This window comes from Aspergillus caelatus (assembly GCF_009193585.1).
Source record: "Aspergillus caelatus strain CBS 763.97 unplaced genomic scaffold BDV27scaffold_195, whole genome shotgun sequence".
NCBI lineage: Eukaryota > Fungi > Ascomycota > Eurotiomycetes > Eurotiales > Aspergillaceae > Aspergillus > Aspergillus caelatus.
In genome coordinates this window covers 19,616-31,068 of record NW_022475458.1, presented here as the reverse complement: position 1 = coordinate 31,068, position 11,453 = coordinate 19,616, and the positions used below count along the sequence as shown (strand labels likewise).

The 11,453-nt window shown below is 45.9% G+C and overlaps 5 protein-coding genes across 5 annotated transcripts; 4 read left to right on the top strand and 1 right to left on the bottom strand.

Annotated features, from left to right (window-relative positions):
* Positions 1-611: 611 nt before the first annotated feature.
* Positions 612-2,085, top strand: BDV27DRAFT_161271 (uncharacterized protein; the record flags this gene model as incomplete). Its single annotated transcript, XM_032073194.1, has 2 exons — positions 612-696; positions 767-2,085. The coding sequence occupies 2 exons, from the start codon at positions 612-614 to the stop codon at positions 2,083-2,085; spliced, it is 1,404 nt and encodes a 467-aa protein (XP_031923933.1).
* A 1,001-nt stretch (positions 2,086-3,086) lies between these two features.
* On the top strand, positions 3,087-4,192 carry BDV27DRAFT_167396 (3-hydroxyacyl-CoA dehydrogenase family protein; the record flags this gene model as incomplete). Its single annotated transcript, XM_032074473.1, has 3 exons — positions 3,087-3,168; positions 3,232-3,867; positions 3,936-4,192. 3 exons carry the CDS (start codon positions 3,087-3,089, stop codon positions 4,103-4,105), a joined length of 888 nt encoding a protein of 295 aa, XP_031923932.1. The 3' UTR covers positions 4,106-4,192.
* A 2,490-nt stretch (positions 4,193-6,682) lies between these two features.
* BDV27DRAFT_161269 (putative MFS transporter) lies at positions 6,683-8,176 on the top strand (the record flags this gene model as incomplete). Its single annotated transcript, XM_032073193.1, has 5 exons — positions 6,683-6,810; positions 6,863-7,450; positions 7,502-7,597; positions 7,656-7,940; positions 8,011-8,176. The coding sequence occupies 5 exons, from the start codon at positions 6,683-6,685 to the stop codon at positions 8,174-8,176; spliced, it is 1,263 nt and encodes a 420-aa protein (XP_031923931.1).
* Positions 8,177-8,296: 120 nt separating this feature from the next.
* Positions 8,297-10,433, bottom strand: BDV27DRAFT_133875 (Zn(II)2Cys6 transcription factor). Its single transcript, XM_032068183.1, has 4 exons — positions 10,265-10,433; positions 9,517-10,206; positions 9,091-9,447; positions 8,297-9,022 (listed from the first exon to the last, which is right to left on the bottom strand). Exons 1-4 carry the CDS (start codon positions 10,372-10,374, stop codon positions 8,701-8,703), a joined length of 1,479 nt encoding a protein of 492 aa, XP_031923930.1. The 5' UTR covers positions 10,375-10,433; the 3' UTR covers positions 8,297-8,700.
* A 155-nt stretch (positions 10,434-10,588) lies between these two features.
* Positions 10,589-11,035, top strand: BDV27DRAFT_34482 (uncharacterized protein). Its single transcript, XM_032076382.1, has one exon. The coding sequence runs from the start codon at positions 10,743-10,745 to the stop codon at positions 10,998-11,000; it is 258 nt and encodes an 85-aa protein (XP_031923929.1). The 5' UTR covers positions 10,589-10,742; the 3' UTR covers positions 11,001-11,035.
* The last annotated feature ends 418 nt before the right edge of the window (positions 11,036-11,453 follow it).

The window sequence follows — 11,453 nt, the reverse complement described above, 5'->3', positions numbered from 1 at the left end:
TGTAGCAAACAAACGCCCTTATCTGAGTAGTTGTGACAAACCTTTAATGACAAGTGAAGGAGTTTATATATCTATTACGGGCCGCTTAGGCCTTGACCTCCATGGTGGCATTACACGATCACTGTACTGTACGGGACACCGGGTCCTCCTCCCCTTGCAGCGGTGCAGATTCAATATGGCTTTGACACTCTGTTCAGCTGCTCTTTTCCGATTGGTCACCATAGCTCGGAACTCGAAACCTCGGTAATATTGACTGCTGTGCGCAAATGACATCGGCCAAAAGAATCAACAAGGGGGAACGCTTGCGGCAACAGGAGGCTTTCAGCAGAATTCGACCTTTAGACCAAGCTTTCAGCTTTTTGCTAGCTGAGCTCCATACGGGCCGAATAGACGAGCTTGTGTGGTGGTCTGTCCCGTTTCGTATAGGAGCAAATGACTGGTCGTATTAGAGTGATGACAGAATCATGCCCTGAAAGCCTCCTACTTAAGAAACCGGTCGCCTCTGGCCTGGGTTGAGTCCATAAACATCCCTTTAGTTTCTGTGTGTCTTAATTAAGCATTCTTTACTTGTTTACCACTTCCGAATAATATCTATATACACACCTGTTACAATGTCAGTCACATCAGAATATACTGCCGAAGCTATAGCAGCCCACAATACGAGAACAGATTTGTGGGTTACGATTCACGGAAAGGGTAAGTTGGCTCTTTGGGCAGGTTATCCTTAATTGGCATCCCTTTGACTAACACGTCTATCTACACGTAGTTTACAATATAACTGAGTACGTCAGAGACCATCCCGGCGGTGCCGATGTTTTGATTGATGTTGCTGGAACGGACGCAACAGCTGCATATGAAGAGGTCGGCCATTCTGACGATGCGGACGAGATTCTGCACTCTTACTTAATGGGGACTTTGAAAGGTGCTGTCGAGTTCAGCAAGCCCAAGGCCGTCAAAGTCATTGCTCAAGGCCCCCCGGCTACTAAGGCCACGAAGCCTCGATCGGCTTTTAGCACAGTGCTCGTATCAGGATCTCTCGGAGGGGCCGTACTATACTACCTGTTCGCCAACAAGATTCCTATGGCTGAGGGGCTAACGAAGGCCTCTCAGGCTGTGGTCAATTCAGGGTTCGATATGCGCCTTTTTCAAGGGGGAATCTCAACTGGAGGGTTTTCCAGTGGATTCATCGCTGCTACTCTTCTGTCTACCGCGATCGGCGGTATATTTGGAAAGAGACTGTCCAAGCTGCTCCAAATTGACTCTGGATTTGCCAAATTTCCATCTCACGTGAAATCGCACCCGGTACAACAGCCAAATCCGCACCTTATCAGCGGATTCCTTGAGCCCAAGGAATATAAGTCTCTTCCTTTGGTTCAAAAGGACGAGCTTGCTCAAAATGTGTACCGCTTTACCTTCCAACTACCCGGACGACAGGATGTTATTGGACTTCCGATTGGGCAGCATGTGGCTATAAAAGCTACTATTGATGGGCAAGCTGTTTCCAGGTCATATACCCCAACATCGAACAATTTGGATCTGGGAAGACTAGAATTGGTGATCAAGTGTTATCCAGATGGCCTCCTTACAGGAAAATATTTAGCGAATTTGCAAGTGGGTGACAAGGTCCAGTTTCGTGGTCCTAAAGGAGCTATGAAATATTATAATGGCCTCTGCAAAAAGATTGGAATGATCGCTGGGGGAACTGGAATCACCCCGATGTATCAGCTAATTCGCGCCATCTGCGAGAATGACACCGATTTGACCGAGGTCAGTCTTATCTACGCCAACCGTACTCAAGAGGATATTCTTCTGCGACAGGAGTTGGAAGCATTTGCCCGTGACTATCCGCAAAACCTAAAGCTCTGGTATATGCTGGACCACCCACCAAAGAATTGGGCCTATGGGAAAGGTTATGTTACCCCCTCTGTCATGGCAGCTAGGTTGCCTAAGCCCTCACCTGACACGAAGGTGATGCTGTGTGGCCCGCCAGGAATGGTCAATGCTTCGAAAAAGGGTTTGGTTAGTTTGGGATACCAATCATCCGGAGCTGTGTCAAAGATGACGGATCAAATCTTCAGCTTTTAGGGAGGCACTTCGTGCGAGCGGGTTTTTACTTTCACGGTGTATTTTGAATTTGTATTGCTAGATTATCCCTTTTGCTGAAAATTAAATGCTTGTTAAGGAGACGGAGACCCTGTCTACCGTAGATTGTTTAATTAAATATAGAGAAAACGCCGACCATACTGATGCAAAATGTCCAGTTATGAATTAGGACAAGGCCAGAGGATGAATTATGTAGACAGAATTCTAAGCAAGGGTGACAATAACAAGGTCTCCTGGCGCAGGTGGACCAAACACGCCTTGAAAAGTAGAACGTCCAACTCATTAGATTCTTCTCTAGTCAATGCGATGTACGGCTTGACAACCATGAGGAATTGCTCTGTGCACTAGAGGAATTGCCTTTGTGTACAAAACTTGCTTATCATCTTGGGTAGAAGGGGCCAGAATAATCACTCCGAAACGTGCTCTCATTCTGAGGCTGATAGGCTGGCTTACTGGCAAAGGTTATGTTGCTACACCTCGGATAGTGGCTGACATCAAGCAAGGCCTATTGGATTATCGGGAACGACACGGCAGTCACCGGAGACGGTAATCCATCAATCCAGAATCCCGGGGTGCCTCGTATCTGGAGGCTTTCAGCAAATACAACTATTATCCCGTTCCGGGTACCTATGTGCCGGTACCCTAGCCATAGAAACCTCGGGATCGGCACTCGGCTTGAGAGATCAGTCCAAAACAAAAGAATGTGCTCAATCAATGCGGCTAGCCGACGTTAGGAAGGTATGCCAACCCGACATGGCCCGAGTATATGTTTTCGTCTCCTTTCTTGAGCTACCAGCACAAAGAAATGCCTATATAATGAGAAGATTGACGGGGCCTGGGTTTTATCCTTCTTGATTTGTATGCAGCAGTTCCACAAACAAAGAGTTGCTTTACTTCTTTTTGCGCGGATACTTTCCTGGTTCAAGTTTTAGTTCACGTATTCTGCTACCTTCACATTAGCATTACCCAGAGCTACATCCGAAATGGCACCTTGGAAACACCCAGAAGACTATCAGAACCGACCTGTTGCCGTGCTTGGTGCGGGTGTCCTTGGCCGGCGTATAGGTAAAGGGCCCATTTGGAGTTAATCCACGTGTCATATATACTAACAACGGACTTTGAACACAGGATGCGTTTGGGCATCTGGCGGATATGATGTTATTATCCGCGATCCGAGCGCAGAGCAGCGTACGGATGGCATAGCGTATATCGAGAAAAATGTGGCCGTGTATGCTCAGAAGACTGGTAAAAAGCCTGGCAAGGCAGAGGCAGTTGAGGAACTGGCAGATGCGGTCAGGCATGCATGGCTAGTGATCGAAGCAGTGCCGGAAAAGCTCCATTTGAAAATCGATACATTTGCAGAGCTAGAAACTTTGGCACCTGCTGATTGCATCCTAGCGTCGAATTCATCTTCATATAAGACTTCTGAGATGCTTACCAAAGTTGGGACTGACACCAGGACTCGGATATTAAATATGCACTACTATATGCCTCCAGACTGCATGATTGTGGAGATCATGACGGATGGCTACACGGATAACGCGGTTTTTCCATTCATCGTTGAGCGGTCGAAGGAGGTTGCGACCCTGCCTTACGTGGCAAGAAAGGAGTCGACGGGTTTCATATTCAATCGCCTCTGGGCGGCTGTCAAGCGCGAGACATTGACAATTTTGGCGGAGGGTGTGTCAGTCCCCGAGGAGATCGACTCTATGTGGTTGGAAATGTTTGTGAAAGGAGGCGCAGCTCCATGCCGGACAATGGATGGTACGTCATGACCCCTTGTCCCTCATAGCTTCCAGATGTTGCCGCTAGGAGACTAACAGATGATGAAGCCGTGGGGCTCGACACGGTTGCTTTTATTGAACGGCATTATGTTGATGAACGTGGCCTGTCGCCTGAAAAGACCGTGGACTTTCTGCAACAAAAGTATTTAGATCATGGAAAGCTTGGCAGCAAGTGCCCTCAAGGTGGACTTTACCCGCCTACAGAGGATAAGGCTTAAATATCAGGGTTTCTCTAAAGATTTTAAGCAGACCGTCGGATTAAAATTAGACGTTACAAGCGATGAGATTTATGTTAGTATCCTTGGGGCGGGGAAAGGGCAATATCTACTGCTATTACTTGTTCAGCGTGGTGAGAAGAAAAGCTGGATGCGGATGACTCTCGCTCCTTGCCTGGGATTATGGTGCTTTCAATATTGTTTACTTGTAGGTCGGAGACACTATTTAGTTTTCTCAAGCAATCGAGAGAGTGGAAGCATGATCCAATATGGACACGAACGAGTGCTGTACAGTACCTGGGCAAGTTGGGTCGGGTCGCCTTACTACATACCTCGGGAGACAGACTTGATAACGTTGAGAAATGCAACACACCTAAGAGATAGCTACCAAAGCCTCTTTCTCTTATACTTCTCTTCTATATTCGTACGGATAAGTCTGTGTGCCGTAATCGGTCCGCAGTAGCATGTGAAACAAGCCGCCGGTGGATAGTTCGTTGTAATCTCTCGATAATAGTCATTCCTTGCAAACACAGGCCTCTAAGTAGCTGCTTTGTTACAAAATCACCAGGTCGACAGTAAGTGCGATTAATAGCACAATAACAAGGCAATACTAATAGTCCATATAAAAGCGTCCAGTGTGGCATCACAAATCCTGGCTCACCAACGGCGAAAAGTTGGAAATTGAAGGCCCTACCAAGATACCACAAAGTGAAAGTCGCCGACTCGCCGTCAGCTTCTGTATCTGTATTCCTAATATGTAAAACCTGTTTGTCATCTAGTGAACGCCACCATCATATTTCAATTCCGACTGAATGGACAAAGCCAGGAATATGATTGGTTATCTTTGAAGAGCATATTCTTTGCGGCCGTAAGTATAGGCTCTCTGCCACCTATTAGCTACATGGCTTAATAAGTACAAGGGTAGTTTCTATCAGATAACACCTAGAAAAGAGACCAATATGCATCTCAATTAGAGATAGAGTTGGTATCGTGTCAAAGAAATATCTACTATACAGGGTAGAAGACCTGTCAACTAGGTAAGGGTACGTAGGCAGAAAACTAAGCAGTAGATATTAGGCAGACAGAAGACTTATTCTTGCCTCCTTCTTCCATTAACATCAGACTAACTTTATATCCAGAAGCAACCCCTTATTCTCCTAACAAGATAAGACTGACAAGGAGCTACTATACGCTATTGAAAAGTCAACGGATATGTAATCCGTCGTCGCCGTTCGGCCTCCGAGCTGTATATGCACAACGGGCAGGGTATACGATACAGTCATCATGCAGAGTCATCATCGGATCTGTGACATATCGGGTCAGGTTTTTGGTAGGCAGACCCGCACCCGCCCCGAACCCCGTGCTCATTTAGGTCGACTCGACTCAAAAAGAACCGGAAATCCCTGCTACTATACCTAAATAAGTAGGATATTGCTTATTCATCAGACACCTTATCTATATAGGTTTACTAGAATGTTAACCCAATTTTTGACGCTCTATATCTCTAACAGGTCTATATCTCTACTTTATATATATATATATATATATAATCTAGATCTATATAAAAATATAGAAAAGCTCAAAAATATCTGAATTTTTAAATTATGTAGTTTTTTATAAACTAAAATAGATTTTAGATTTAGAATCTATCCTAATCTACAGCAGGACTGGGGTGGGTTGAGGGCTGGTTTTTCGGAGGACCCGATCTACTCTAGTTGCGGTATTGCTGTGAATAAGAAATGGATCTTCCGCACCGGGTCTATCACTTTACAGAGAGTAGGTGGAAAGGATCATGTAACTACTAGTGTCCTAGTCAAGTTTCCCATGTGTCAATAATGAGCATTGTCTTTTATCGTTAATTTCGCCATTTTTGAAGGACCCAGTCATGTAATGGCGGGACTTTCAGCCAACATATCACTACAATGCCGGACGCTTAGTTCTGCATTAACATGCTAAGCTAGCTGGGCCGAGCATTAAGAACGAGCATGCATAGCCTCAATATGAGAACTATGCTAGATATAGTACGTTCAACTAGTACCCCAAGAGCGGTGGGCGTCAGCCGCAGAGATCAGGTATACGAAATTCTAGATCCATACTCAGGAACGGAGTACTAGTCGAAGAAGTGTAAACATGGAAATGAGCAAGCAGTGCCCCACCTGGCGGCCGCCGTTCTAGAATCGCTTGGCCACAAGTGGGGCATTCAAGCCAAAGAAAGACAAAGTTCCTTAAGGAGCGGAGTGCTTTAGTCAAAGAACTCTTAAACATAGGGATGAGCAGGAGGTGGACCCACCTGGCGGCCGCCTTTATATCGGCCGTCCAGTGGAGTTTCGAGCCAAAGAACTTCTATGGTTACCTGATCGGACTGCTGTGAGGGTAATTGGATATTTCTAAGCAGACAACCACTCTGTGGGATGCTACAGTCACGGAAGTCGGCATGGTACACAGGAAATTGCCCGTAATTCTTGCAAATGAAGATCAAAGCATTCAATGAACGTGCATATAAAGGCAGTTTCGCCTGTTGAGGGTTTGTTTCTCAACTCTTATTACTTGATCCTAACAATATTTGAGTATCCATTCAAGATGCCTCCAGCAAAGACGGAAGAAGCCAATCAAGAGATAGCCCTCCCTCCCGAAGAAGGAATACAGGGCTGGATCTGCTTGGGGGGATCTTTTTTTTCTTTATTTTGCACATATGGATTCTTAAGCGCGTGGGTGTTCTAAGTAATAAAAGAAGCATACCTGCTGACTCGGCTTTAACAGAATTGGTGTTTTCCAAACGAACTATAAGGAGTCAAGACTGAAGCAATATGACCCCTCTGAGATTTCGTGGATTTTTACACTCGAATTATCCTTGATGTGGGCGCTGGGTCCTGTATACGGCCATGTACTTGACACCTACGGATCTGCACCAGTGTTGTACCCGTGTAGTTTTCTGTGTGTCTTATCTCTCTGCATGACGAGCCTTGCCCATGAGTACTACCAGATCTTCCTGGCCCAAGGTCTCGCATTTGGCCTAGGCGCGGGTGGAGTATTTACCACAGCTATGGTCTGTACCGGTCAATGGTTTATCAGAAGACGAGGACTCGCAGTTGGCATCGCGACATCCGGAGCGAGTCTTGGCGGCGTGATATTTCCCATCTTGCTCGATCAGCTCATCAGCAAGGTTGGCTTTGACGGAGCAGTTCGATACACTGCTTTGTTTATCGGCGTACTGCTGGTCCTTGCTTGTCTGATGGTCAGGGCACGACTGCCTCCCAATAAATCGGATAAGAATTCAAAGTGGTTTGATTTGACATTACTCAAGAAAAAACAGCCACTCCTCCTCACCCTCGGGTGCTTCTTTTCAATGTATGTCCATTTTCCCGTGATTTATTGAGATATATCACTAAGCATGAAAAGGTGGAGCATGTGGGGGCCCTTCGACTACCTGTCAAGTATGGCAAAGAACTCGGGATTCTCCTCCTCACTCTCCGTATATCTGATCTCTATGATAACGTATCCATTTCCCTTTGTCTTGAATCATTATGAGAGGTAGCTCCTGACTGTTTCTAAGCGCGGCTTCTATTCCTGGTCGAGTCCTCCCGCCATATCTGGCTGATCGTATTGGACACCTCAATGTGCTAACTGCCTGCTCATTTCTGACTGCGGCATCAATATTCTGTCTATGGTTACCGTTCAATTATCATCCCTCGCACGCAGGGATCATCGTATTTGCTCTGGTTTATGGATTTGTCAGCGGATCCATCGTCTCTCTATTCATGCCTTGCGTTGCCAAGGTTGGCAAAGTGGAATCGCTGGGCCGAGCATTTGGCACATTTCAACTAATGATCTCGATAAGGTGGGATAGCATGCAATTTCCGGTACCAGGCTCATTTATTCTTTCCACAAGCTAATATACGAATTTCTAGTTGCCTAACAGGACTTCCAACCATGGGAGGTATTCTGAACCAGCAAGGGGGAGCCGACTTTTCTGGATTAGAGGTGTTTGCGGGTGTATCTGCCTTTGTGGGCTCATTGTTCCTAGCAGCATCTACCTATCTGTTGTCTAAGGCGCGAGGGACCTGGAAGGTTTAATTTGAGGGTCATAGTGCTGCATATGAAGGCCCTTCTGAGGTCAACTGACGAGTAAATCTGATAGGACAATTAATCAAGCCACTAAGTGAATATACCGTTAATTTATTGTTCGCTCTCGAATCACTTCGTGCGTGCGCAAAGGTCCTTGCGGCCAGTTTCGTCTCTTCGGCGCCCTCATTTTTTTGTAAAACTTTTGAATACACCACAATTTGAACTCTAACTTCCAAAAGACTTGAACGCGACGCTGAGAATATCATGATTCGATAGTTTCATGGGAATACCACCGAAAAGGAAGTAGAACAGCCATTGTGGGTCATTATAGGCTCTTCTCCTATTAATTTCAGATCACGCCTTTGTCATTGTGGTAGAGCCTCTCTTCCATGGAAACCAGTTATTCTTGGTAAGTAATACTTTCGGACACAAACGTTGGAGCCATAATCGTGCTATCTACGGTAATACACCCAAGCGTTGTGGCACAGTAGGATGTTTTCTAGCTTGAGAGGATCAGAAAGCGTATTCCCTCTCTATGCAGTGTCATACCACCGCTTCTGAAGCATGCCAAGGGTCCAGCTGAGTTGATTCTCCACATGAATCCGTTCTTCGCCTAACAGATTCATCGCCTTGACGTGATCAAGAGCGGCATGAATGATATACGAGACACTTGGGGGCAAGGTATCTATTAACGACAAAGAGAGTTTGTTCTGGGCAGCTGCTATATCTAGCATCATCATGCTAACGGTGTTGAGTGCTGTATAGGAGTTTTGCCGCTCCATTTCCGTCGGGCTGTTGCAAGCAGTGGGGGTCGAGTCTTGGTAGAGGATATGTCGGTGTATGACAAATAGTGTACTGTTCGGACCGTCAGTCCATATACAGGAACGAGTCTGATTCGGAGTAAAGCATTTCTTTAGACTGACCGCATCATAACCGCATTTCCTGTACACCACAAGCCTCTAAAACCACCTGCTCTTCTCAGACCCACCGCCAAAAGATTCTGAAGCAGACTGTCCAGCTTCTTCAGTTGCGCTATTCGAAGATCATCATCAGCTATACGTAGAGATTGTAACGTCCGATCCAGGAGCCATGCAGCCCGAGCTACACTAGCGAATGCTCCACGTTCTTGAGAAGGGTCGTCTGGAAGATTTGGGATCCTTTTGGACTCAGAAAGGTCGCTGAGAGGGAAGTCTTCTAACTTCGTTGCACGATTGGCTTCTATTTCTGGAGCTTGTGCTATAAGAGGTTGCAGCAATTCACGTGCTTCACAAATGAACGTTCTGTGAGAGACCGTATTAGTAGTGTTGTGGTGTTAGGCTAGGATACTCAGAGGGGGGCGAGAGATAGACCTCTCACAGATAAAAATGCTCCACCAAGTATTCCATTCTTCCACTTGCGTAAACAGCTCATCATCCGTAATTCCGGGGGGGTTAACGAGATGTAAACCATGGCTTATGCCCATTCGTGCACAGTAACCAATACTTGCAATTGACTCACTATACCTTCCACTGGAGTATTCATAGACGGCTATTAGAACTCCTGCTTGGATCAAAGGCAGCGAAAGGGACGAAGATGCTTGAACTTGTGCGAAAAGCGACTTTGTCGTCAAGTACAGGGTTGATAGGTGTGGAGGCTCGGTATTCTGCGAATGTGAGAATTCTGGATGATAGGTCACCAAGCACATGCTGAGAAGTAGTACAGAGAGATCCGTTGGGGGGGCCGCGCCTTGAAGTTTGTCGAGCTTATCGTTAAAACGGTCCGGGGATATGATCGGGACGAACGTGTGGATACCGCGGAAATATCGATTGTTGATTTCATCGAAGGTTCCGCCGGTTGCTCTTATAATTCGGTAGATTTGAAGGTACACGGCAGATTCAATATTTGTAGGCTCCAATAGCAGCATATCTGAGAAGATGTTCGAAAGAAGCAGGGAAGATCGGATGGCAGGATTGTGTGCGATGGGCCCTGTCAGAGACGGTCTGCCGCGAGCTAAGGGCTCCTCTGAGCCTCGGGGGACATAACGACACTCCAGCCTTTTGCTATAAGGCTATATTACAAAAAGCTTCTTTTCCATAATGTTACTGGTGATGAGCTTACCGGGTACAGTGCCCGCATTGTGGTAATGACTTATCGCATTTCCTCTTTCGTAATTTGCAATTAATGCAAACACTTTGGCGGTTATTGTCTAGAGAGTTAGGAGGGGGCATTAATTGGTGATATAGACTCCGAGAATTCACTGCGTGAGCGCTATCGTGATTGTAGGTGGGGAAGGTGCCCACTGATGAAGAAAAAAAAAAAAAGTGAACAAATGTGCACCATAGGTATCCGATCACCTGACACCCAGTGTACCTGGTGACCGATTTTCATCTACACCCCAATTTTGTTAAATAACCACAACACCACCAAAATGGAATAAATTGAGGCAGGTCTTGCGAAATGAGAACCTCTGTGACCAGGCGAAAATATGAATTATACAAAAGTCTCCAAAGTGCACAGGATCGACTGGTCAACGCTATCAAGATAATTGCCTGACCAGCATGGCCAACCTGGCATCCACATACTGAAACCAGGGAAGATGGAAAGAGTCGGAGAAGCTGGAAATGCAGGTGATGGAGGTCCGCGGTCAGGTCTAGGGCCTGAGCATCCTGATTCCCTGGCCATCATGGCTAACGTGGCATATACTTTGTGCCCCCAAGAGAAGCTTCGCGAGGTTATTGTCTTGATAGAAAAATGTGTCAAGCTCTACAACAGTCCATGGACCGTCTTATCCGCACACCATCAACTACGCGCTCTCTCTGGAGGAGTGGAAAGTAAAAGTCAATTTGTCCACTAATAAGCTGTCAGAGCTATCTACTACTGAGGGTAGAGGACCTGTGAACTAAGTAGGGATAGATAAAATAATAGTACGTAGTCTATTAACGGAAGACTGATTCTTATCTTCTTCTATAAGCAACAGTATACTAAATTATAGCCGAGGATGTCTCTTATTCTTTGTGGTGTTTATCTAAATCTAAGTCAATCTGGATCTCGGCTGTGATCTGGTAGTAGACAAGGCGAACAATCAGTAAATTGTTGCGCAGAGGGATGCTACCAAGATGTTTTTTTCTGGCTGGAGATGATCCAGTGGTCTAAATATCTGTTCAGCTATTCCTCTCCTGCTGGTAGCAGCTCGGCTGTTCTATTTCAGGAGCATCAGGAACTGTTACTAATTCTAATGTACTAGTCAGAACAAGATCCTTTAAACTAAGGGATCAATGCCTTCTCACAATCAATTCAATATCCCCCC